This window comes from Grus americana, chromosome 15 (genome assembly GCF_028858705.1).
Source record: "Grus americana isolate bGruAme1 chromosome 15, bGruAme1.mat, whole genome shotgun sequence".
Taxonomy (NCBI): domain Eukaryota; kingdom Metazoa; phylum Chordata; class Aves; order Gruiformes; family Gruidae; genus Grus; species Grus americana.
The window spans coordinates 2,748,817-2,776,250 of NC_072866.1; the positions used below are offsets into that span (position 1 = coordinate 2,748,817).

Genomic DNA, 27,434 nt, shown 5'->3' on the forward strand with positions numbered 1-27,434 from the left:
TCTTGAATATTTACAGCAGCTTTGGAGAGAAGCAATAAACCTGTGGATATTAGTGTTGAAGTTCTGAGTCTTTGACATCTTGTGTGAGTGCTTGGTTCCTAGCAGGATGAGACTCTGTGAACCTCAGAGGAGGGTAGCATGATTTTGGTGCTTAACCACTAACAGAAAAAGATTGCCTCATGAAATCAGCAACTATACTGGTTTGAGAATGCGTCTGAAGCAGCAGCAATATCACGGAGAGTGGTGAGACCACCAAGCGTTTTGAGTAAGGGCCTGAGAGGGTGGATGATGATAGGGACAGACCGAGGGGAGACAGATGAGTAGCTGTGAGTGAGAGAAGGGCAATCCTTTCTCTTCCATCTCCAGCACAGCGGGGCTGACCTTGATCCTTGGAGGAGTTCATCCTGTGGTGGTGGGTGTGCTGGCACTGGTTGTTCTGCAGCCCTGAATAGCGTTGAACTGTGTACAGATCTCTGCAGAACCCCCAAATAGGAAAGCCTCCATTTGATGATTCCCTTCACAAAAGTCAATGTTGATAGAGATGTCAGCTAGTTCTTACTTCATTTAGTGCCTGCTCTAACACTGTTGTAATGCATATCTCACAATACTAAGTCAAGCAATAAATTTATCCTGCATGTCTACTAAGTTGTAAGTAAACTTTTTAACCTCCTCAAAGGATGAAATGGGGTTCGACTCAACCTATTTCTATAGAATTGTCATGGCTGCTGTTAATTATATTTTTATCTTTTAATTCTTTAACAGACAAACAAAAAGTTCCAGCATTTCCATTGTTTTATCCAGAAGCGATGTCAGACCAAGTGGCCTCAGCTCCCTTGGTCATCCTGCTTTGCCTCTTTCATCGTAACATTGGATCAGCTATTTGTTCTCAAAGGTGGTCAGTCTCTTCTGCTGTATACACGTGATTGTGAAGGCTATGTCATTAATTTGTGTGCATGATCGAAAGGCACACCTAGCAAAGTCACTGGTTTCTAAATTTGTGCATGCATCTGTGGCCACCTCACATCAACACCGTCTGTAGGGCTTGACTAAATGTACGCTGTAAACTTCAAATGTGGATGGAGACAGAAGAGCTCTTGAACCACCTGAACCACTCGTGAACCACCTCCTTGTCTGCCACGTCCCTTGCAAAGATGGGAGGAATGCAAAATGTGTGGCTTTGTCTTGTTACTCATTTGAAGGTTCATCCCACCATTCCTGCACCTTAAAGTGCATACTCTGCCTCTCAGAGTATGCACCAAAATAGTCCTTCCTTGTTCCTTTGTCCAGCTACCGGCTGGCATAGCTGCTTATGCAGTCTTTTCTCACCTGAACTCCTTGTTATGTGGCAGACGATTTTCTTAACCTCCAGCACCAGGCATGTTGTAACAGGAAGGTGTGTACGCAGCCTTGCTGTGGCTATCACCATTCAGGGATGTGTCCCTTGCCCCCTGCTCGAGTGATGCTGTTCCAGACAGTCAGGGCTCTGATTCTGCTTCCTTCACAGCAGGTACAGCCTCCAGAAACCTTCTCTCCAGGCACTGTAGTTCATTGTGGCCGCTCAGCGGTTCCCCAGGGCAACAGATCTATTCTAGTCTAGGTTTAACCCTTTTTCTTCTTGAAAGGATAGCAGCTCATTCTGAGTGCTAGCAAGGAGATGCAGAGGTGAAGTTGGGAGCAGGAGGGTGATGTGGGAACCCGTACGCTTTGTGTGACTTCACTGGGAAGACAAAACAGGCAATGGTTTTACTAATGACGTGTTGCTTTTCTGTGATCTGCCCCCACCCCCAGGTCTCCCACCTTGTTGCTTGGGACTGTTACAGGTATCTAGATCTGTGTTGTTGATCTGTAACTCATGCATGTGCCAGGCATCTCTATTTTAATACCTACCTATATATGCAGTGAGTATAGGTCTGTGAAGTAGCTTTCATTGGTGCCTGCCTGGAAGGGGTGCTGGTTCTCCCCCACTCAACTTCTACTGGAGGAAGCAACAAGTGTATTGTAGCCTGGATGCTTCCCTGCTGACCTCGGATCAACGGAGGGCAGTGCGGCAAGAGATAATTTGCAGAAGCTTATGCTGCTGCTTTCTCTGGACACACAACACTTGTGAATGGATTGTTGCCATATGTGTTCCTGGGTCAGTCCAGCACAAAATGTTGATTCTACCCTTGTATTTTTTAGGCAAATCTGCCCTGCCGGCTAGAATGTTTCTTGTTTACAGCCATGAATTTATTCTCTGAATGCAACTAGCTTGTGTGGAAATACCATCTTGCTCTGTACTGTATATTGTATCCAGGCTGCTGCAGATGTTCAGACTCTCAGTTCTTGGGATTTGTCTTTTTTTTTTATACTAGCATGTTGGGTGTATTCTAGCTTGATTTGCTGTTCTGACCTAGGTGAACCTCTGGCAAAAGGCTTGTTTGGAGCTCTGCAAGTCCTTCAGACAGGAATGCAAGTGTATGCTATAGCAATTCACTAGCGTTACATTAGTACAAGTATGTGTTAGGTGTTTGAATTTCATTTTGTGCCTTCCGTATTAAATTGCTGAAGCTGAACACTTCATTCTTCTTCATTGTGGCATTAAGTAAAATTCATCCTGGAACCCTCTTAATTAGGCAGCAGTTATTACATCTCAGTGAACTCAGTAAATAAGGATTCCCTTGACAATTTTTAGATTGAATTATGGAGGTATGCCTGCCCCATTTCTCAGTATTTTCAACAGTGCAGCATATTCATCGAGGCTGTTTAATGAAGGGAGAGGCCGACGGATACTGTGAAGTCAGAGATGGTGCCAAGCTTTTCCTGAATAGTTTAGCTTCTTGGCTTTGACCCGGGCATCGTGGCGATTAAGGTAATACTGATAGAACAGTGAGGCTGGAGCTGGGCAGCAAATCAAGTAGTATTGTACACCTCTCAGGCAACCTGCTGCATTCACCATTCCTACACGGTGCATGAACTGACAGTGGTACTTACAGTTGTAGGATTACAGTGGGATTTGAATTCATGTATGAGATCTTCTCATGGTGCGTTATGTTGGCTGCCTGTTCCAGGATCTGCTGCTCTCCCTGGCCGCTCCTGGCACACCATAACTCACTGCTCGTCCGTGGCCAAGAGCTCGCTGCCCTGGAGCTTGCTTCATATCACCTTCCTCACTGGATTTGTTACCTGCCTTTTCCAGCAGTAGGGAGAAGGAGTAAGACAGGGCAGTGGTGATCACACAGTGGGATCCAGCTGTACAGTAGCCCATAGCCCAGTTATGACTCACCTTTATGTTAACTGAAAAAACTTCTAAAGTTATTCTTGTATTGGTTATCACGCGTCTGTTACGCAGTTGAACGTGTTAATTTTTGTTCATACAATAAATGTATGCAAGCTTCAGTCATTAGCGGTGTCAAAGGTTCAGCTGATGATTTGTACATTTAAAGGTATTTGAAGTTCCTATATTTCGATGCTTTCTGATTGGAATATCGTCTTCTATGTGATACTGGAGGCACTTTTTGCTGAGGTTCAGGAGTTCTTTGTGTTACAGAAAGCTTGGTTTTTGCCTGTTACGCACTATTTCATTTGCAGAGTTAAAAGAATTAGGCTTTAGTCAGGCCCACACAGGATTTCTTTAGCCCAAATACTGAGCCTAATGTGAAGGTTTAAGAGGAGGGAGAATGTTTCTTCTCCTAAGGGTTTGACATTGGAGAGTTCGCTTTCTTGTCTCATTCTGTGTCCTGGCACTGTAAGGTTGGGTGAGATCCCTCAACACCATCATCACGTAATTCACTTCAATAACTTCAGTCAAATCTTGGAAGAACCAGAGGAAAGAATGGAAATCTCCTGGGAAGCCCCAGGTGGAAGCCCATGGTGCCTTACCTGCACAGCACACCTAGACTGGAGTACTCTTGTTCTGATTTCCAGAGTGATCTTGATGATGTCTCATAAATATACTTTTTAATCCCCCGGCATTGTCTTTCAGGTATAAAGATGATGTTGACAGTCCTACTGAGGAGAACGGGAAGCAGAAAGTCCTGTACAGCCTGGAGTTCACATTTGATGCGGATGCCCGTGTTGCCATCACAATCTACTGCCAGGCTACAGAAGAGTTTGTTGGTGGTATGGCGGTGTAAGTCCTGGGCTTGTGGGCGCGTGGTGGGGCACGGGAGGAGCTCTCGGGTGATGAGCCTGTCAAACATCTCTCGTTAATCACCCACAAGGGCAGTGCTGCCACAGATGATGGAGAGGGAAATCTCTTCTTCTTTTTTGTTTTATATATTCTGATAGCTTTGAATATTGCTTTCACTTCCCTCCCCAACATAACACTATCCTCTCTTGTTCCCTTTTTGATTTGTTTTTTGGGTGTGGGGAAACCATTCTGTGTGCAACACAGGAGAGGAATTCACAGCTGTATGTTTTGTCAGCAAGATGTTCTATGAAATTAAAAAAAAAAAAAACACCCTTCACTTCAAATACTACCTGTTTTTTTCCAGATCACCTAACACACTGTATTTCTGTATTCCCTGTGATGGGAACATCTGGGCCACCAAAGTAAAGTTCAGTCTGACATTTACCTAGTGAGTCTGTGTAAAATTGAGGCCCGCCCAAAGCCCCTTTAGGGATAAATGACCACCAGGCAGTTGAGATGGCTATCAAGAGGATTTACTGCCCGAAACCCTGTCCGTGTGTTTCCTGCCAGGTTCATGTATTAGCCTTTGGCTAGCCATAGAAAGAATGGTCAAAACGTCATCTGTGAAGTCTTTCTCATATCCTGGTAGTGCATCCCTACAGATTTCAAAACCTTTTAATCTAAATCGGCACTTTTAAACCATTCCAATAGACACTGTAACCCATAATACTACGAAAAATTTCTTCTCTGTATTAAGAGCTAAGGTGGCTAAAACGTGCTCTCCCTGGTGTGAACTGGGTACACATGAGCTGCTGGTACGCGATGGCAGACTTCCGATCGCCATGGGACAAAGAATTCTTTTTTGTTCTATGGGTAAAGGAAGATTCAGGCTGCAGAAGCTCTTGGCTTCCTCTAGTAGAGGCTTTTGGCTGATCAGCGGCTCTGTGCACGTACTGCTGACGGCTTCTGCAGTGGTGCTCTGGATTTGGGGGTAAACTTAGGTTTTATTGAAGGGATCTGCAGAGGTTTCAGCAGAGAGAAATATGTATGACAAACCATAAAATGGCTTACGTGTTTTATGCAAAGTGTAACCGTCCCAGTAATGATCAATGACTAGTGCATTTTTAGAAATGAGACAAGCTCAATGTTCCCATCCAGATGTGCATTCCTCCAAACTTCTTCTGTTGAAGCCTGTGGCTGCCTTTATTTGGGGGAGGTAATAAATTAGCTCCTTTTAAGTGCCTGAAAAATATCTCTTGACAAACCCTGAAACCCTTTCTATTTAGACCCAGTTTTTCCTGAGCAGAGCTGAATGCAGCAGGATGCCTTAGAAACCCTGATAAAGTGTCCGTGTTCTGTCTCTTAGGTCCTTAGGTTTCCTGTGAATTTAGTGCTAGTGAAGGTGTTGGAATGGCAGCCTTGGAGATTGAAGTCCTCTTTTCCCAATACAGGTACAACGTGGAGAGGTGGCCAGTGTCCCTTGTGCTGCCCTGCAGTGTTCCTTGTTTTTTGACCCAAGAAGGAAACTGTCTATGGGTTAATGGGGAGAACCGAGGGCCTCTATGGCCAGGGTGGATGTATTTACATTGCCAGACTTCAGCCACGGCTTAAATCAGCAAGTCTTGTTTTAAATCGTTGATTTTAATCTTGGTTTGCATATTCGCTTGTTGGCTTACCTCAAAGGAGAATTTGTCACTGGTCAGTAACCAGTGCATTTACAATTGAGTGTAAGCTTCATATCAAACTTTGTGCTACATTTTACAAAGAGCTTAAGTCTGTAAAGAATATGCATATAGTTTAAAATGTATTTTTTCAGACTCCTAGTTTTGCATTTTGTTATGTCAAAATGGCAAAAAAGAAAGTTATTCTAAAAAGAAAAGATTTTTTTTTTTTTTTAACGTGTGTCTTGAACCAAGCTGTGTTGGGATGGAAATGCATCAGAGTCACCCGAGACCAGCAGCGTGGCATTCTTTGTTGGTTAAACTGCTCTACGTTGGACTCTTAAGACACTGTCTTGTCAAGTTGCGCCTTGGATCATAATTGCTTAATGGAAGTGTTAGTTACTAAATATAACTAACTGTTTCTGGACAGAGTGTGTTTTCAGTCTTCTGTAACTAGTAGCTCTCCTCTCAGAACTTTGTCGGTTGATTGGAGGAGGAAAACACAGTTTCTGGTTCATTTAAGAACTCTTTTTACAGAAATTTAGTGCCACGCACTAAGCCAGTGACTGTCACCTGTGCTGTTGTCTGTTCTTTGAAGCTTATGCAGCAAACATGAACTACCTAATTGCTTTTTAAATTTAATTTGAACAATTCCTAGGTAGAATTTCTGAAAGTTAACACAACTGTCAACTTCAAAGAAAAAAAAAATTTCTTTTAAAAATGAATTTTTTAATCCACCCTGTCCATGGTTCACTGAGAGATGGATCTCTATTCAGATGGCGGAAGAGAAGCCTTTGTTCATGAACCCTGCCTGCCTCTGCATGAAACCAGGATCAGTAGTCAGCAGTCATTACCCCGCTAATGAAATGTAGCTGACGATGCTGTGCTGCCCTGCTAGGGTGGCAGCAGTCCCCGGTACGCTAAACCTTCACATCCAAAGCCAAAGCACTCGGATTCAGCTCTTGCTTCTACTGCTGGCCTTTTATTTAATAAATCATACTTTAATTTCCCCATAGTGTAGGAGTGATGAACTGTCTGTTTCTGCTCTGGAGTTCTTGGACAATAAACGTTATATAAGTGTGGGATGTGGGGGGCTGCACCAGAAGCCAGTGGACCTTTTGGAAGGCATGATCCTGATTTCATGCAGATGTGTAGGTAATAAGGGCTGGGGGAAGTGAGATACAAATATAGACTTTATAAACTGCTTTAATTCAACCCAGGCTATTTTTCCATGTGGAAGTGGCTCATGAAGCACATCTTGGGGCTAGTGCAGCTGCCCGAAGTAGGCATCTCTGCTTCTCTGGATTTGCTGGCTGCTAGTAAAAACGTTTTGAAGCTCTGATTTCAGCTTTGCAAAGCAATTCTGAAAGGGCAGTGCTATAATTACTTTGATTTATTCTTTTTAAATTCTAGTGGAAAAAAAAAAATCTAGGCTGCATTCTTAGAGCTCTAAGTGGAGTGAGTGCATTTTTAGTGCATTAATAGGAATGCAGCTTCCCCCTCCCTGGGCTGGTAGTTCCTCCTTTTTCTCTATTTCTTTTGGTGCTAACAGCTACATTCAAGGAACAAGCATGTGCAAAAGCTGCACTGTGTATAAATTCAAAACTTTTTCTATTGCTGTGTCCAGCACTTGTTTGGGAAGAAGATGCTATTTAAAACACTTTTTTTTTTTCCACTCTCCTAAATTGACGCTAAATCTTAAAACGGGAGAAACTTTCTGGACCCTTGTCAAAAGCAGAAATTTTCTCCTAGTCCCCAGCCTGCAGCATGGCTCCTTAGAAGCGCTAAACAAGTTATTCTTGCTTCTCTGCTGAAACAACCACTGATCCTGATAGTATCAGCACTCCTGCTCATGTGAAACTCCTGCTGGGAATGTTATTATGTTCATAAAATTTGGGGTGAGAGGATGGAGGGGAGGGAAGGTGGCTCTCCCTGAGCAGAGCCATTGCTTGTTGTAGAGCCTCTGCTCATCCGAGAGCCACAACGCTCTGTGTGTCGTGGGCTTGCCTGCAGGATTAGCTGATCTCCATGACCAAAGGGAAGCCTTTCTCTCTGCAAGCCAGGAAGCTTCCCCCTGGAGTTGTTTGGGCTCCGTTTAAAAGCTGGTGGCTTTATCAGTATGTTCTGCCTGTCCTAACCTGTCTCAAAGGAGTGTTCAGCAGACTTTCCCAGGTAATCGTGCTGGGAGATATGCTCAGCTGTACCGTTTCCCAGCCCAGATCTCGGGAACAGGTAGCTCCCAACTGCTGCCTGCCTCTTGTCCTGAACTGCTGAACTCTTGAGTTTCACGGGGGGCTGTATCGTCACTGCAGTGAACCGGTAAAGTCTGGAGGCAAATGTGTGGCTGTTGGGGATTGTGGAGGTGTCTTCACCTCTGCAGCCCCACGCCCAGGGGAGGGTACCCAGCACTTTCTGGTTCTAGTGCTGGGTATCTGTAGAAGCCTCTTGCATGAAATGGGAATTACCTTAAATCTAGAGGGAACTGCTGCCCTCACCTTCTCAATATCTTTTGCCTGGTTACTTTGTGGTGAGCCTAAAGACTTTTTAGACTAAAACACATTAGTTCTCAGAGGACCAGCTGGTGTGTTACACCAAGGGTAGCAGAGACTAGATCCGCCTATATCCAAGGTCTCTTTAATGGCATGGAATTAGTGGTGACCTGCCTCTGAACAGCTCAAGACCCCTGATATCCTCAGTTTTATTTATTTTTCTAGTTGTATCCATTTTCTTTGGTTTTGGAAATTGGCAGGCTGTTCCATTATGCTTCTTTTTCCTGTGGCAGCCCTTCAGCACAGCGTCTTCCCCAAGGATCCACTCTCATTTTGGTTCGTGGTGGGTGTGCTCTTGGGGACTTGGTCTGAGATCTGGCTGGCTTGGAGAGAGTTATATTTCTCAGTTTGTCCTGTCCTTTGGCTTCAGCTTCCTGGCAGCTGGATAGAAAGCAGGGAAGAGTCTGGTTGGGGAAACCATTGTAACAGTTTGACTGCTCACTCATGAGGACAAGCCTTGTATTGCTCGGTGTCACTGAGGCACAGCAGTACCTGTCAGCTTCAAAAATGTCCTACAAACAAAGAGAATTTTGCTGTTAGAACCTGTGACGCTAACTGGATTTTAAGAGTAGCCAGCCAGAGAGGCAGCTCCGTGCCTCCAGTAGAGGTGATCGGCACATGCAGCAAGGAAAGGTTCAGCCATCTCGGCCAACAGGTGAAGGCTGAGCAGGATGGGCACTATCTAAATGGCATGAGAATCTCTGCCTTAGCGTATAGGAAGCACAAACGTGCAGGTGCGTGAGCTGTACGTCGACTACTTGCTAGTGATTGCCCATAAGCATGTAATTTCCCCCCAGATAAATGAGAGGGTACTCCGCGTTGCGTTTCCATTGCAGGGCTGGCAGCACTCCTCATTGGCTCCTAGAGACTAGTTGAAGGGCTCCCAGTTCGTAGCCTGCCTTCTGCAGTAACTGGTTCGTGTGTTTGTACCCTTAAATGTCTTTGGTTTAGGAGACAGGTATGTTTTTTTGAGCAGGCTGCAGAGATGGATGTTCATATTCTCTTTTTGTGTGTGCTCTACGAATGCATCCTTTCCTTTTCTGGCAAAAGCCTTGATGCGCACGCTATTAGTCTGTTCCTGGGAGGGCCCCCGAGACTTTTCCAGCTGTAGGTATCCTGCTGACTAGCAGGAAGGATTGTGTAGTTAAAACATGACAGCAGCGGTTGTTTCCTCAGGGGAAGAAGTCAAACCAGCCCTGTAGCTGGAAGCACTTAAAACAGCCGGCTCTAAAGACATGAGCGATCCAGGCGGATCAGGAGCTGATGATAAATATGACATGAGAGGTTTGTGTTTTGCAGTCCATTCTTATGAAAAAGATCTTCCGTTTTGGACAGAAAAGGTTCTCTTCCATATCCTAGTCATGTTGCCAAGCTCTGTTTTCTCATTATAAAGAGAAAACACAATGAAAATAGGTCAGTCTAGCTCTGCAATCCTTGAGGTTTTTCAGGGCTGTGCTGTTTGTCTTGCTGATGCACAAATGGGTGTACTGGCTATTTTAAAAAAAAAAAAAAAAATCTCATTTCCTTGTTTGTTTTGCAATGCCTGCTACACTCATTGCAAACATCCTACCGCAGTCTTTTAAGCTGACGGTGGACATGACACTGCAGCGATTATGTATTCCGTCTGCATGTGGAAGTTTGAATAGTTGGTTCACAAAATGAAATCCAACTGAAATGGGTAGCTCAGCGCATGGCTGTTTTCACTAAAGCTTGTGTAGGAGAGACAGAGGCATTCGGATATTCCTTTAATAGCCTCTGTCTATTCAGGGCCTTTGAAAGGTGCTCTTGCTGCTTTTGGCTGTGGACTGTGGTGATTAATATGAATTCTTTGTGCAGAGAGATTTCTTCTGTGTGAAGAAATCAGAGGCGAGTGCTGGTTTTTGCCAGGCACAAGCCTTTACAGTCAAAGCTTGCTTTGATCCAGGCAGACACCAGTCCCCAAGGGAATGCCGTAGCGCGCAAAGTTCACAGGCTGGAGAGCTAAATTCTATAGATTTCACCGAGCAGACAAACCCTCTGTCTTTAATAAGTGTTCTGGCCTTTGTGCCTCTCTGTGTAGCTGTTGTGTAAGCCGCCAGCTTTGAAGCCTGGTTGGAGTCGTGAGCGCGGTGCTCTCACCAGTAAGTCCAGCTGAAGGCAGATCTCTGCGGGTGCTGGAGTGGGATATGGGTTGCAGGGCTGCAGCTGCGTGGTGAGGTGTTTGTTTCCCCCTGGCCTGGAATGGAAACAGTCCTGGGAGGAAGCAGGAGGTGAGGAGAAGACTGACAGGGACTGCAATGCACCAACTTAGCATCCGGTTAACCTCCAGACTCCACGTGGGAGCCTCTCTGGGCTGGATCTTGCCTAACCCTGACTGAGACCCAGGGTTACAGCCTTCTTATAATTTGGTAGTGTTTCTTTTACCAATAAAAAAAAAAAATCACTTTGAGTTATTTGAGACACTTGTTCAACTTTTCTCTTCCCCAAAAGCTGACCTGTGAGATCCTGGCCCAAATTGAAATGGGAGCATGTGGGTAGAAGAGAGGGGAGCCAGCGTGCTTGTTCCACATCAACTCCTGGCCCCTTTGAACACCGGCAGAACAGGGCTGGCTCCCTCCTCACCACTTGTAAGAGGACATGGAGCCTGCCAGGCAGTTGCAGCCTGCAGCAGCAGCAGAATTGGTTCCCGAGTACCCTCTAAAACTTGTGTGTAACTCTGCCTTCAGTAATTCTGCCTTGTGTCCTCGGTTCACTGCAAATTGCCACACAACATGTGTAGCTGTTACTACAGGAAGAGGACTCTTATTTTGTCTGCAGGCTCTTCAAAGCGCAGGCTGTCTCTCAGTCAAAAACGGTACCTTGGGGCAACACTGCTATGTGCATCTTCCTTTTCTTCTGCTTTTCTCTGAGGAATAGGGTCTGGACAGTGCTCTGCATAACTCTGAGGCAAGCTGGCTAGGATCCCCCACTTGGTTCTTCTCAGTCGGGCGTCCCAGTGTGCTTGTGATAACGGGAACCGTGTTTTGACTGCCCAGGGCAGCCCAGTGCCAGGCAGGGATGAGCGTGAGGAACACAGCAATAAAGAAGTCTGCACAAGTTGGGACTGGTGCCTTGCTGAAAATCTCCCCAGGTTCTGATCAGGGATGAGCAGGAGGGGGAAACACCCCCACATGTTCGTATTGCATCTCCAGTGAGCATGTAGCAACAGAAGTTTAACCCTGCTTAGCAGAGGGTCCCAAACACTAGTGTGCCACTGGTGGCTTGGGAGCTACTTAAGGTCTAGAAGTGCCTGGTAGCAAGTCTGGACTGCATACAGGGAGAAGCGTGCATGAGCCCCAGGCTAGTTTCTCTGTGCAGGCAGCAAGTGTTTCTCAGCTGATGGTGGACGAGTGAGACTGGGGAATAATTTTAGTTTGTTTCCTGTTCTCTCAAAAATCACTGTGATGTAGTCACGGGGCTCCTCATCTGCCAGTTCTCCGATACACAGCTGATTTTGGGGAGTGGAAGGATTTGGCATGGGGGAGGAAGGAGTCGGTGTGGGGTGTAAGCTTGGTGTTGTGCGAGTAAAGGTATGGCAAAGAGCTTACAGGAGGAGATAGGCTGCATGAATCCTGAGGGTTCTGAGGACAGAGCTGGGAGCTGCTGCTGCAGTCAGCAGTGAGGTACCTCACGTTGCTGGTGATTCTCACGCTGTCAAGGATACCTGAGCAAGCAAACAGGTTTAAAAAAACATGACCGGGGATTTCTGTTTGCTCCTGACCTAACGGGACAGACCCCACTTCTCTGTCATCCTGAGCTGCCAGTGGTTGCAAGGTGGTTTTGTTAAATCTCCCATCTGGATGGAGAGCTGGCCTGGTGCAGTCTGAAAAGCGCAGCCCAAACGTTCAGCTTTCAGCCTTTGTGCAGGGAGAGGCGGTGTGTTGCTTCTCTGCTATCTTTTATTCTTAATACATGCTCTCTTTTTCTGTAATGCATCTCCGTGGCTCTACAGAGCTTTTCCGCTATTGTTTGCTGTAAGCACACAGTGGCATAGGCAGGGGACGGAAGACTTGTGAATACAGCAGGTGCCAACAAAAAGAGCTGGAGATGGGTAGAGAACATTTAGACACTAATATGCAGGATATTTCCTTTGTAACAGCTTGCCAGGTTGTCATCCTGTGCAGCATGAGGAGTGTGTACTTGTGCAGTGGATCCTGTGCATCACTTCAGAAACACAATCGATCTCTGTGACAATCTGGGATCACCGGTGCTTCCAGGGTATTCACCAGGCTCTTGGCCCGCTCGGCAGCCTTGCCTGCTGACTGGGGGTCTCCAGCAGTCAGTCTGGGTGTTCAGATCCGGGTCTGAGCTTGTTTTGGCAATGGGGGCTAGGCAGTCACGCAGTCCAAAGCACAAAGCTTACTTGGTTCACTTGGGGAAGCCTCCTTGATACTTTTGTCATACTCTTCAGCTCAGAAAAATCTGTGTACCTGGTTTATTTCTTTTCTCAGGGGCAGTGAGAGCAGCAAGTCTGTGCGAATATTGTTCTACCCCATCCTCTTTGGAACAGCGTTACTTGTTTTCCTGGTGTAGACTGGTTTGGGCTTCTCGTGCTGTAAGTGCAGGTCCTCTGGCCTTCCTGGCACTCACCATCAGCATGTTTACACCCCTTTCCCAGTGCTGCTGTGGTGCATGTCATCCGGGCAGTCTCTGACCTCCGCTCTCTCCTCTGCACTTTATTTCTAGTAGGTTCCTGACTTGCTGTCACCTTAGATAAGTCACTCTTCCATCCCCTGCTTTCCCAGCTGTAGAGGGAGAATAGTGCCTCTCTGCAGAGCTGGGAAGCTTTGAGAGTGCCACAAAAGGAGCTAGATACAGGCTTGCTCTATTCATCGTGCTTGACAACTCAGTAAATAAAACTTCACTCAATTGCTTGCTCTGTAATTCACACATAAAAGACCTGTCATTCTGATCTCTCCCACACCATGCTTTAAATGCAAGGGATGGAGTGAGACCTTCTAGTAAAGCAGCACAACTTCAGCACAGTACAGAATGGTTTTCGAAGGTAAAGTATTGTCAAAAATAAGATAATGCACCTGCCTTGGCAGGAAGAGTGGAGTGCACATGGTGAACCTGGCCTTCGTCACAGTCTTCCAGAATTTAACGTGGATTGTGTGACACTTGATAAGCCTTCTGGATCCTCAGAGGGTGCAGGAACTACACTGTCTCTCCAGAGAAAGGCAGCAGTTCATGCCGGTGGGGAGCCTGTTTTTTCTTCCTTGGGTTTCAGAGGAATTAATAAATATTCATCATCATCTGGTATCCAGATTCTTACACCTTCAGCTGCAAAATGCATCGTAATGATTGTGCTTTAAGGCTCTGTGTTAGTGCTGGCTGGCCTGAGCCCTGGAGGGCAGCCCGCTGTCTCTGTGGGCTCTTGCTCTCTGGCAGCAGGTAGGGAGGCCTATAGCCTCCCTATAGCTCTTGAATGTAAAGTTTCCACAGCATCTCTTAAAGCTGAGTTTTAAGATTCAGGCATGTCCTCTCTACCATCCTCCGGCTCGGTCTTTGCATCTTTGGTGTGATGCTCAGTTCTGCAGTTCTTGGCTGATTCTGCCCCATGGGCTTTTCCCATGGTTTTTACTTCACCCCCTCTGGAAGTGAGCTGCCCAGCCCTCTGGCTCCTTGCTTACAGAAACCAGAAGGCTTTACTTTGGATGTAAAAAAGCTTTGTATTGCCATCTCTTCCTGGTGTGCCGTGCTCTTCCATAAAGTGTAGTTAGGCTGAAGGAGCTTGGAGCTTTCCAACCTTTGCTTACGTACCTGGTGGTTTGTAAGCTGTGTCTGTGTTTCAGAGCAGCTGAATGTCCTCAAAAGTACAGAATCCTGTTTTTCAAGCAAGGATTCTCTTTTCTTTGCCTCTGCGCGCAGTTTGTTAACTGCTGCGCTTGACAGGGCTCTGTACTGAATTGGCCACGTCAAATGCCTTGATCTCCTCTGGTGTGGTCTCCTTTGCAGGACTCGCAGTAGTACCGCCTGTGTTATTCTTTCAGAAATGGAATCAGCAAAATCTGAGGAGCTGGTTGTCAGGGGAATCCTGTGTGATAACCCAAGCTGAATTAAGGAAAAATTCAGCCTAGAGTTCCTGGTGCTGATGTGATACCTGTCCCTGGAGCCTGTCCCCGGGGTGTCTGGTTGATCAAGAACAGTGGCAATCAAGTTTGAACGGTCAGCAAGGCTTCAGGCTTGTAGCTGTTCCCTGTGCAGTAGCTGGAGGCGAGCACTCTCCCAGTCTCACCTTGTGAAGCTCTCCTTAGGAAGTGATGGTTAGCATGCAGAAGAGGTAACATCCTATTACTGTGACGGGCTGTTAAAGTTTTTCTTGTAAAGCTGGAGCTAGACCTGTCTCGTCATTGTGCCAGGGGAGGAGGTGGTTTCTGCAGCGTAAACCTCTTGGCAAGGGATCTCTCACTTTCTCTCTGGTTCGTCAACACGTACTGAATACATGGTTGATAGGTAAAGCCAGCTTCAGATGTTCCCACCCTGGTTTGCAGTCCACTGCCTCCTCTCCTGTGCCAGAATTGGCATCCCGAGAGGCTGTGCATATCCAGCTCAGAAATCACCCTCCAGAAAGGGGTGGCAATTTCTTGATCCTGTTTCACCACCGAAGCCCGCCGTGAATCACACCGTCCGTAGTGATGGTCAGCAGGCAGTGAAACGTCTCTCTTGGGGCAGACAGTGCGGGGTGGGCTCTGGGTGCAGAAGATGATGGATGGTAGCTATGGTCCCATTCCAGAGATGTTCATCCCAGCCTGGCAGCGCTGGACTTTCAGTGCTGGGCCTCGAGGCAGCGGAAGAATTGCGACTCTTCTCTAGGTGGCCGGCGTGCAGGACTGTTCGGTGTCTCTCCAGTGGTGTTGGTAGCCCTGCAACACCTCTGGGGAAGTACGTGAGGAATAAGGAGTGAATTGTAATGGCTCTGTGTTTGTCACTGCAGAGCTGTCCCGCGGAGGCATGGGAGAGCTTTCAGCGCCGCGTTGGGTTGTGTGTTGCCACTGTTAGATCATTGCTTGTTCTTCCTGGGTTTCCTGCAGAAAATAAGACTGTGTGCTGGGCTGAAAGCCAGTGTTGCCTAGGCCCTGGATTTAGTGAACTAGCCTTTGCCAGGCTGCCGCACCACACTGTACTCCTCTGACACCCAGTGTTTCCGGGCAGGTCAGTACGGATCCAATCAGACCTTGCCTGTCTGCACTGCTTTCCCTTCCCTGTGCTCACCTTCTTGCTTTGACCTTTCCTTTCCCTTTTTGTATCCCCATGGAATGGCTGCCAGCCCCTGCCAGCTCTGCCTCTTAGAGCTGCCACTTGTGATTCCTGAAAGACGGACAGGCGTGAATGAATGAGAACCTAGCAGAGAGCAATCATTTGTTACAGCAAGTTTTCCTTTTTCCCCCCTTTCTTCAGATACAGCACAAAGAATCCCTCTCTGCAGTCGGAGACAGTTCATTACAAGAGAGGGGTAAGCCAGCAATTCTCCCTGCCTTCCTTCAAGATTGATTTCTCAGACTGGAAGGATGATGAGGTAAGTCTCTTCTCAGTGTCCCCTTCTTTCCACAACCCTGTTGTGCCAGAAGCATTGGACTCCATTTAGTGCCATGAAGTTAAGGCTGGAAGACACCTTCTCCCAGCTGCCATGGCGTGTTTTGTGGGTCTGAGATGAATGGGGTCCTGGGAGGAGCAGGTATGAACACTGTACAGGAACTTGGCAGGTAGATCAGGCAAACAGGGAAGAAACCCAAAGAAGTGACTTTTGATATTGCTGATCAGCTGGTATCCCAACATCTGATGTAGGAGGGAGATTGGCACTGGAGCTCTTCCCAGAGGAACCCGCCACTCCTCAGCCTTCCTCTTCCTGCCAGCCAAAGATCTTGTGGGAGCAAATGTTTGTCTTGATTTCTCTGTTTTGGTGGGGGTTTGTTTTTTGGTTTTGGGTTGGTTTTTGTTTTTGCTGGTCCTCTAGAACAATGGTCTGCAAAGTGGGGCGTATGCAAGACAATTCATTGAGGTGCGAGAAGAACTTCAGTAGTACGTGTATATATCTTATAAATAATAAATATACATATATTGGGAGTACGTGTTCAAAATTTTTTACTTATGGGTTGAATAGTCAAAATAGTTTGGAGACCACTGCTCTAGAATAGTCCTGTTCTGTTTAAGGGCCACATCCTGCATCATTAACTGTAGCAGTACAGTGCTGTGGAGGGATAGTCTCCCTTTTGGGGCAGATTCACACTGGTGTGTTAATGCTGAATAAGGGAATGCTTTCCTCCTTTTAGTTTAACCCATAACTGCAAACAGACGAGGGCTGGGTTTTAATTAAGCTCTGTGGTTTTTACTACATAGCAAGATCTGTGGAGTTGTATTAATTTTGGTATCTTTGCAAAATTCTAACCCACGCAGTAACTCTGCTTTTTGAGCCTCTGAGCTTTGGCCCAAGGGCTTCTTCCCCTGCGCATGATGCAGGGCAGGGATCCCTTGGTCTTTCTGCTGCTCTGTGCACATCTGTCATAAGAGATTTCTGGTGCAAAGGAGTCGGTCTGTAGCTACTGCTAATAAATTTGTTCCTGTGGACCCCTCGCTCAGCTCAACACTGATACCGTGCTCATTTCATGACCCCAGCCTGTATAAGAGTATTGTGTATGTGAACCCTGGTAGATAACTCTACCTATTAAAAAAAAAAGAAAAAAAAAAAAGGAAAAAAGTAATCTTTCATGTATTTTGAAAAGATTGAATAGCTATTGTCTTGAAGTTACAGTTATAACTATAATCAGTCCCGTGCCTTAACAAATGCCATGGCAGTTACCAAGAGCCTGCAGAGTCTGGTCTCCTGATGTCTTGGCTTCTCTGCCAATATATGATTTCACAAGTTCAGCCTACAAAAGCCTGGAAGATCTGCTTTTCAATCCCTTCTGTCGTCTGAGAGAGTTGGAAAGTAGGAACTGAGATCCCCTTATTCTTAAAGAAATGAGAAGCTTAATTTTAACTTTTGTTCCTGCCAGCAAGGTTTTAACTTGAGTACTAAAGTGACGTCCCTTTGACAGCTTAAAGGGAGACATGCTGCGGTAAAGTAAGCTTCTAGCTCCCTTTGCTTGATTCTGCTGCATCCTCTGTCTCCTCTTTTTTCATTGGCGTCACTGGGAACTGTGGTTGTGGAGAAAATGTGGAACAAGTACTGTGATTTGGAAGAGTTTCTTCTCCCATTTTTGACTCTGTGTACATATCAGTCCTTGTCCTCTGAAGTCCAGCAAAATGCATACGGCTGAATCTTCTTAACCGGCCACTGAAATGCAGCACTTTTGTCTGAGACGGCTGGCGGAGCATTATCACTCAGCTGTGTACAATTGCATGCTTCAGATTGTTTTCCAGCTTTGTTACTGGTGTTGTCCAAAAAACCTCAGATTTACTTCATGTTTTTGCGCAGTGTAATACTCACATATGATGTCGTTCTTGGCTGGCCAACAGAAGGGAAAATAATGTTATGTTGGGTTGTTTTGTGGAAAGCTTTATAAAAGTTTGTAATATACTGGTTTGCTTGCAAGTTATAGTGTATGGCTTGTGTTGAGATGGTTGTTTTCAGGTCCCTAAAAACAAATGTGAAATGGACCCTTAAAGAGGCCTTTTGTTTGAGATCGCAAAAGTTTATATCGTAAAGCAACCACAATTCTATGATGTGACTTTCCCTTCAAATGGACAAACAGTAACTGTTGTCATACAGTAATAAATCAGAGCAGGAAGCAAAGCAAAACCATAAGCTTCTTTCAGCAATTTTAATCAATTGTCCTCGATGAATTTTCCCTCTGTGGCATACCATAATGGTTCAGAAATGCAAACTGGAAAATAGTGGCTCAATGATTCTCTTCTATAACAAATACTGAGAAGTTAAATGAGATTTTTGTGTTTGCTCTGTTACTCTGCTGTTTTGGAAAGAGAATAGATTCTGGTAGTTTAAAGGAGGAATAAAATGTAAAACCATCATACAGAGGACAAAAATCAATATCCATCAGGTTTGAAGACTAGCTAGGTCAAATCATAAGGTCTTCCAGCACTTGCTTTCTGTTTGGAATCAGGTATGCACGTTTGAACAGGGAGGGATGTGTGTGCAAAGCTTTGTTATGCAGCTTAGAGTCGCTTCTAGAAAGCGCTGCAGAAGCTGAGTGGCCCCAAAGGCATGCAACCTGCACGAGCAGCATGCAGCTATGGACAGAAGAGCAGCAGACTCGCAATTCCCTCTGCGCCCCGCACCTCCCATGGAAGGCTGGCGAGCTGTTGCAGTCTGAAGCACGTGCCTGCACCTCTTGGCAGAGGCTTAGCCGCGTGGCTGATGGGCTGCGGCACACGTGGCTGGTGGCTGACCAGGTGTATCGTCTCTCAATCTACAGTTATCGTTCATTTCAGGATGAACATTTAGGTTGTAATTCATTTGAGGAGGAATCATTTTCAACTATGTTAAGGCACACGGTGAGGGGCACCTTCCCTCCAGTCTGGGAGGTTTGGGTTGCCATTTGTGCCAGTGCCAATGGGTATCTTGAGAGTTTATCTTCTGAGGGACTGGCTGGAGAAAACCATGCTGCAAATGATGTTGGGGCTGGGGGAAAGCGAGGGACTGAAAACAGACTACCTGGAGCACCATGATGAAATGACATCTTTTTCTCTCTTGGCAAGAGATGAGACAAAAAACCCCAAGTCAGTAATTAAGAAAAACCACCAGATATCCAGTCTCTGAGACACTTCCGTTCCTGGCACAGGACAGTGTTTTTAAGGTTGTATTTTTCTTGTGTTTGTAAGATGACATGGAGCTTTTGAAGTGCTTTAATGAAGTGCAGGGCAAAGGGAGAAATTGAGCCTATTTTCTTTGCACTCAAGTGAGATCTTAAATTTTCACTCTCGCCGATTAGAAGGTCAAGGACCTGAATTTCATAACATGCTAAGAGATGGAAATCAGTCTGGAGTTTTCTTACAGTGTTGTGTGAGCTGGAAGTTTTACAGATATTTCTCTATGTCTTCGAGAACTTCGTACAAGAGTTGTTTTCTTTTGTGGTGTAGGGAGCATAACACATACTGCTGTGCTATAACCAGTATATACCTACCCATATCCTACCCTATCCAAGCAAAACTACGGCACTAGAGAGATTTTGAGAAACTTGCCCTACTACAAATCCCTCGGGAGATTTTTAGGCTATACGAATTAGTGAGAATTAAATACCATATAAAATTCAAATGGAGATCCTTTTGCCTGGCTAGCCACAGCTGGTGTTTAGTACCGTGTCAATGTATATATGTTATAGTTATTCTGGTTGACTCCCTTTGAAAGTTGGTGCCTGAATTTTAAATGTCATGTCCTTTTGAGACCAGGGACTGGGGACCGGTCAGAAGGGGCCTTCATTCCTCTGATGTTAACGCTATCTCAAGCATTGTCTTTGGGCAAGCCTGATGTCACTTGTCTAACCTCATCTCATTTCATTCCCTCAGCTGAACTTTGACTTGGATCGTGGCGTGTTCCCTGTGGTCATCCGAGCGGTGGTGGACGAAGGGGATGGTAAGCGTGGCGGTGTGCTCCCTTGGTCGTCTTCTAGCTCTCTTTGAGGTTGTGTGACTCCTTCAGGGCAGGTCGTCTTCTGCAACGAGGAGAACATTTTACTTGTAGCAAAGGCTCAGGGAGCCTTTCCAGAATGGAAATGCCACCAATGCCAGGCACAAATTGGAGCAAATTACTTCCTTTCTCTTTGGGTTTCACATTTGCAGTTTGTAAGGCAAGGAGGGAGTTGGTCTTTTCCCTGTCTTTGAGGGATAAGTTGTCTTCATAAAAGCCATAGCTAATTGTAGGGCAGGCCTTCCTCTAGGAATGATCAGAGAAAAATAAATGGCTTTAAAATGCTCAGGCCACTGTTCGACCAAATACAGCTTCATTCAGCAATTTAAAATTCTCCTGCTTTTTCCGAAGAGTGCTGAATGGTTAGGATAAAAGAGCATAACCTTTGATGAGAAATAATATTGTTGATTATGTTTAAAACATGTTGCCATTTCGGACAGGGAAGTCCAGTAAATGTTTAAGTTGTTACTCACTTCACAGTATTTTCCTTAGGTGGGCGTGTGCTTTTGGGCTCCGTGTGTCAGCAATGAAAAGGCCACAAGGAAGTCACATTTTCTCTAAAATTGGGGGCTGTTGTGGTCAGCGAGACCAGTGTTTCACTTCTGCATTCTGGAACGTTTTGTACAAAATTTAAGAATAATTAGAAAGAAAAAAAATCCATTGTTGATTGCATTGTTTAGTGCAGTCACTTGCTCGGTTTCTTATGTTGTGGATGTGAAAGTGCCCAGAAACTCATTGCGTTATTTCACAGTCCTCCAAGCAGAGTGAAATAGAACTGGATGAACCAATTTAAAGTGTGACTAACAAAGCACAGTACAACATAAAGGAAATTACTTGTAAAGTGCATCTATTTTTAGTGATTTCAGGCACTGTTAGTAAAATTGACACGTATGTGTATTTCTTGACCATAAATATAAAACACCTTCCTCTGTTTATAGAGCTTTTGGCAAGGTATTTCTACTTTCTAACATTGGACATGCCTAGAAGGACCAAAAATAGAACAGGAGGCAGCATGGGAAGCATACATTTATGCACATACCATGCCCAGTCTTAGCCAATAATGTACTGTCATATTTTTTAATAACCTGGAAAGGCAATTGCTTTTAAATCCTCCCCTGGAAAGAATATCAGCACAAAAATATGTGATACTTGAGCGAGGTTTGAGGAAATTGTTGTGTATTTTGGTTCTTTTTTAACTGATGGGACTGGAAGGACCTGGCTGTTTGTGATTGGAGCACCTGGAGAATTACAGCTAGCCCGTAACTGCTTCTGTAAAATAGAACTGAATGGCAAATTAAATAGCAGTCAGCAAGATGTTGGTTTGGAATGAATTCTGCCAGGAGATGTTTGCATGCCCAGAAGAATGTGAGCTTGCAACGTTAGCCCTCTCCCATTCCTGCCAGCGGGATTGCTCTCGGGGAAAGGCACAGAAGCCCTTTGGGGAGGGAAGGTGCCGCACAGAACGGGTCCCACGACTCCAGCCACACTGCTTGATTGCCACAAAGCGCGTGAAGGGAAGCGATGCCTGTTATCTCTTATTTGGCTGCTCACACTGCGGGGAGGGACCTGAATTTCATTTACTGAGTGAGCTAGAACAGCCTTGCTCTTGGCTGGCAGTGGGGGAGCAAGCAGATGAATTCCCAGTTTTAGCCCTCTTTTCCGCATGCCATTGTGTTCCTGATTGCACCCAAATCGCTGTGGCCCAATCTCAGTTACCCAGCAAATCTGCAGGGATGGACTCTCTTCTCCCACATGCTGCTGTTTCCAAACACGATCTTTGTGCTGCAATCCGGTGAATGGTTCCTCTTGTTGCCTCTGCTGTTCTGGGGGCCCAAAGGAAGCTGTTGAGCTCCTCTCCCTTTTAGACAACATAGGAGTTGCTTCCTTCAGCTGTTAACTTTCTGCCAGCTCTTCTGCATGTGCTGGGCGTAGCCCGTACTCATCGGTCCAGGCAGGGCGAGGTGGTTACATGCCTTCCCTTCCCGCAGTGACTCCTCCACAACCTCTGTCTCTCATTTCCATCTGATGGGTCTGAACATAATTAAGCAAAAGGGTCCAAGCAGTTGGAGCTGAACAGAACCTTAGGGTCTTACACGAGAGAGACTGGGGTTGTACCTCGGCTTCCTCTATGCTGTATTTGCTGAGGGAGCCATGAATGCAGTACAGAAACCTCTGACAGCCCCTTCTCAGTGCTGTTGGATTAAGAGGGAAGCCTTGAGTTTTGAAGAGGGAAGACGTGATGTTTGTCTTTGGGGAAAAAAAAAATCAGAGAAGTAGACAGAGATGTTTCAGTGTCTAAAATTGGTATGAGAAATAAATGTTTTATAAGCATGTCGGATTAGAGTGAAATAAAGTGATAAGTACCAGGGCTGGAAGTGCAGCCAATTGCTGTTAAACCAGATGGATTTATTAATCTCTGTGATAAAGTCAGGTAATTAAACCCAGGAGTTTTAGGGGAGAGCAGAATCCCACTGAGTGCTTTGTTTTACTTTCCCTTTCCAACCTCTGAAAACAAAGTGGGATAGTTTGGAGCACCCAAGATAATGAAGGCATGTCTGTGTGGGGCCCACCACAGAGCCCAGCAGGGTTTTGTTCTTGCTCTGCAAGAGTGTGAGGTGAACCAACCTGAGGACAAGGTAAGAAAAGTTTTAAATTGCAAGAGGAGATGAAAATACAACAGGTGATGGTTTAGAAATTGTAAACAGACTAAAATTCAGCTCGTGGTAGTTTTATGCTCGTGCTGCTTTCAGGGTTTAACCGAGACTGCTCTTTCTCTTTTTGCAGTGGTGGTTGAGGTGACGGGTCATGCCCACGTTCTTCTGGCTGCATTTGAAAAGGTAAATCAGTTTGTTTTGGTCCCCCCCCATCCCCGTCCCTGTCCCTATCATTGTATATGTAAACATTTCCATGGGTCATTAGTTTGTATGTGTATATAACACTTAGTACAGTGGAGTCCTGGCCCGTGACTGGGGTTCCTGTGTGCTATGTAGTACGAATAATTGCTTGCAGCACCTCCTGTGCAGCCTGTAATTATCATTTGTACCTGAGCTGGTCACTCAGCTAATTGTGGCTGGTGTTTCCTGTGTGTGGGGAGAGGGTGTGCCTCAGTGGCTGTGATGTTTGAGAGCAGTAGGTGTTGACCATGGCTGCTACCGTGCAGTTTTCCAGGGCCTCGTGATCTCTTTGCAGAACCGGATCTGCTGTGTCCAGACCCTGTTGCACCATTGTTTGACCTTAGTTTACACATAGGACCAAGCCCTTTTAAAGAATTAGGATACATCCTGCACAAAGACTTTGAGTTCCACTACTTTTCGGTGGCATGTTTGATGTAGCTGACCGCTGCCTACATGGTAAGGCTAAGCCAAGCTGTATGCACAAGTCTTGATAACAAAATCTCTTTCTGTGATAACTGGACCCTGAAAACAGCTGCAAGATCTGTAACAGCATCATGTTGTGTCTGGTTGTGGTAGTACTGCAGACAGATACCCTGGACAAGTGATATTTGTAGTGACATGCTAAGATGAGGCAAGAGATGCTGGAGCAGAGCTGGGCATGTAGAGGGGAGCAGCATCAATGCTGTACTGTTAGAAATTCCCCACTTCCAGGCTGGCATGTGGCTGACTTCTGTCTCTCAATCTGCTCGGTTCCTGCCATGTCCCTTAAGCAAGTTGACAGGTCTTACTCTGTTCCTCCTAGGTGGATAATGTGGATGGTGACAAGCAGAGTCAGAGGGCATGGGAAGCACAGTCAGTCCTAAGGAAGCACTGTGGCTGGAAGATGATCTAAGTGTTCTAGGTTGCTTTTTTGTTGGACTTAGTATGTGGAGAAAAGGAGTTTTCCTGTGTTAGAAAGGCTGCTCTGAGCACTGGCTCTGTAGGTAGTTCTACTCCTGGCAGTTAGAGGTCTGTCGGAAATGAGATGGGCAGCTGCAGCACCCTGGGACCAGGGCAGGGATGTTATTCTTCTAGCTTCCTCCTCCGGCTGATCTGGAAAAACAAAACACACTGGAATCCCTCAGTCATCATTCAGCAGCACCTGGGAGAGGATGGTGTGGACAGTGGGTCCTTGGGGAAGTGGGTCCTTGTAGTGTTTGGAGCCCATCTGTCATCTTGGTGGGAAAGCACAGGAGGTGGAGACCCCCTAGCCTTGCAAAATGATTGTTCAGACACTTCTGAGGAGAGAAAAACAGATGAAACCACCAGCTTCCTGCATGTTACAGCCTGATTTTGAAGTATTCTATGCATGTTTGCCTTCCTCATCTGCGAGACTCACCTGTGCTGCACTGGCTATTGCCTTCACAGCTTTTTGGTTGTGGCTAGGTTCTGACTAGACTTTGGATCTGATGATGCGAGTATGATTTTTACTTACAAAGGAGTGCGTCTAGTTGCTGTTTTCCAAGTATCCAAACATAGCGCTGTTGCAGTAAGCCCAGCTTCTGTGGTCAGAGAGTGGAACTCTTGGACCTGGATTTGTCCCAGCTTCCCGTTGTAGCATCCCGTGGCCAGCACTTGATAATAGCACCTTATAGAAAGTAGGAAAATACACAGGTATTAGGAATGTATTAGCATGAGGGCAGAAGCGAAGCTTTGGAAATTTCTGTCTCATGAGATTGGAAAGTGGCTTCAACTGCTCCAGGTTTGGAAGTGGGATTTCAAGGATTATAGGTTAATTCCACATACTGTACAGAACCTCTGAGCTCTCTGGATGCACAGAGGTGATGGCAACAGCCCCTGTAATGCTCAGGGAGCTGAGTGAGGTACGCAGCAAGACTGGGAACCAACTAAAGCTGGTCAGGCCATTCCATCAATGCTGGATCGTGTCCTGTGTCCAGGTCTGAGCTCAAGGATTGAAAGTGCTTCCCTTCTTTTTCTAGTCTGTGTGTGCTGTGAGGGGGAGATGCTATCTGGTGGGGCCACTTCTTCTCATCTTCCACTGAATGCTTAAAACAAGATCAAAATCTTTCTTTTAATAAAAAGTCAGAGGGCAAAGTGCTTGTTGAGTTCTTTTTCCTCCCTGTTTGATTAAAATATATTCCCCAACCTTAGAGTAATTGCAGCTTTTGAAGTATAGGCCCATAAATCCAGAGGAGGTCCTTGCTAATAAGCACTGCTGATGATCACCAGAGCATGCTCAGAGGACAGGCAGACCGGCAGGGCTTGGTAACTTGCTATTTATACGTATCTTTAAGATCAGAATAGTAACCTTGATGCTATGCATAATCTGGCCTTGCAGCTTTTCCAAAGGCAGAAACTTGGCACTTTGTGTTCGCCTGGAAAACAGGACTGTTTTGTCTTTTGGTGCAATGTTGTTGTCCCTTCCTTCTGAAACTCCTTCAGCAAACAGATGCACATCTGCAACTGTTCACAGCAGCAGGGCCTGCTGGAGTTTCACCTAGGTCTCCTTTCTGCTCTCTAGACTGCGCAGGAGAGTTGGTTTCTTTCGGTTTAGTTTAAGCCCTTGTGGATGATGGAGAAAATAGAAACAGCACGCTATTCCTATCACTAGTTCTGACACCAGGTATATACAGAATTGTTCCAGCCATGCCTGCTGGCACCAAGCAAATGAAAGGCTTGAGGCGGTCACCGCGGCTCTGAAGATGGCAATGTGGAGCACGCGTGACTAGTTTCTGACTGCATCCAGTGGACAAGCCTTGTTGTCAGCCTCATGCCAGCCCCCTGCTCTCTCAGGGCTCTGGCCTCACGAGTGGCTCTGTAACTGGATGGTATTTAGAGTGTTAACAGATACTCCCCACCAAGTCTTGCTGGAGTTGCTGAAGAAGTGTTTGCACCCAGTTGGACTGCTTGCAGCCTGAAAGCATCCAGCATGCCAGTGGATTTTTGTGTATGCTCTGACCCAATTCAGCCAGGTTCAACTTGAGCCAGGTTCAACCAGATCTGCACTGGAGCAGACGAGGAGCACTCAGATACCCTGTTCCACTAACTCTGCTGGGAATGATTGTCATTCGGGCTGTCCCAGTTATACATACGCCGCCCTCCCCTTAGCTAGCAGACACCAACTCATGATCATGAGTCTGTTTTACTCTTAATTTGTACACTTCAGCTATTTAATGCATTTCCTTTTTTTTCCTGCTAGCACGTTGATGGCAGTTTTTCCGTGAAGCCATTAAAACAGAAGCAGATCGTAAGTACTTGTTTCCTGTCTGCTGCTTGATTAAAGACATTTGCTGGTGTCCCACAGGTGCCCGACTGTACGCAGTGGGAAGCTTCGGTGTTAGTTCACTGAGAGCTTGAGATCTCAGATATCACAAGCGAAGGAAGTGGGCTGCTGGTAACCCTTAACGTTGGGTTGGTTGTTGCAGAGCCAGATGTGTGTTGTGGGGAACAAATACGTCAGAGTGGGACTGGCAGAGCCATGGTACAGGTCTGTGCTCCTCTGGGAGGCAGGCACTATGTATAGATCCGGTCTTCCCTATATGTTCCTGCTTTGCTGGCATTTGGTGCTTGAATACAAAACTGGCAAAGCACAGTACTGACGCTTCCATGTCCGTATAGGGGTAAGTAAATTAGGTTTGCATAAGTGAGCTGAAGCGCTGTATGCGTTAAGTAGTGCGAAGCATTTCTGTTCATTGACACTGCCCGATCTCCTTAGGTTCTGTGTTTGGTGGTGTGAAAGAATCTCTTTGCAGCTCCCAATCTCCTACCTGGACACTGAAAACCGTTAAGCTTTCCGCGCGTGTGTGTGTGTGTGTGTGTTAAAATATTAGGGGATCTTATGCATGTCTTGTCCCTGCATAAGCTTCCTTGTGCCCAGGGTATCTTTGGAGCAGTCCCAGGGACTGAGACCTTCTGGCTCATCTTGCCTGTCTCCTATGAGTATCCTGGTACTTGAGCAGTCGCAGACATCGTCTTGCTTTGAAGCTGTTGTTTATGTACCAGACTGCACACATTATGAGGGGAAGGGAAGAAGGGAGACTGGGAAACAGGGAAACATCAGGGATCTGTAGCCCTTTTTTAGCCCATCCCGGTGTGGTGTGATGGGCAGAAGCTGTGTAGCGCCTTGCCAACATTGAAATTGCATCCAGTCTTGCATAGAGAGAAATACATAAGCAACTGCAAACTGCTAAGATTGCCAAGAATTTCAGCTTCTGAAAGGAAACCTGGTAGTGATCCTGTTGCAAGGATCAGTTTGAAATGTCTTGGAGAAAGAGATGAGATTTTGGTGGTCGATCCCTTCACCTTTAGATGTGTGCTGTGTTTCTGCTCTAAATGCGTTTGACTTCAGCTGCTTGCGATTGATGGCTAGGGTTTCCTGATCTGAATTAAAAATCCTTTTACTACCAAGAAGGTCATTAAGTGCTTTGATTAGACACTTTTTGCTCTAAGATGTTCCTTCCAGTCCCCAGGCCAGAAAAGAGCCACTAAACAGTATTGGTTAATCATATATCACAATTGCATTTGGTAATTCACTGCCTGCCTGTCCTTCAGACTTGCTCGTGCCTAGCGACAGCAATATTAGGCCTGGCTGCCAGAGCTTTATCCCGGTGCTAGCGC

General features: G+C 45.9%; 1 protein-coding gene across 6 annotated transcripts in view; it reads left to right on the forward strand.

The window, feature by feature from the left end:
- MGRN1 (mahogunin ring finger 1) overlaps positions 1-27,434 on the forward strand; it is a 54,523-nt gene that overhangs the window by 12,404 nt on the left and 14,685 nt on the right. For all 6 annotated transcript variants that reach the window (XM_054843052.1, XM_054843054.1, XM_054843055.1 and 3 more), the window contains exons 4-8: positions 3,962-4,108; positions 15,738-15,855; positions 19,803-19,869; positions 22,708-22,760; positions 26,017-26,064. In XM_054843052.1, coding sequence (XP_054699027.1) covers positions 3,962-4,108; positions 15,738-15,855; positions 19,803-19,869; positions 22,708-22,760; positions 26,017-26,064 — 433 coding nt within the window. The remainder of the gene's footprint in view (positions 1-3,961; positions 4,109-15,737; positions 15,856-19,802; positions 19,870-22,707; positions 22,761-26,016; positions 26,065-27,434) is intronic.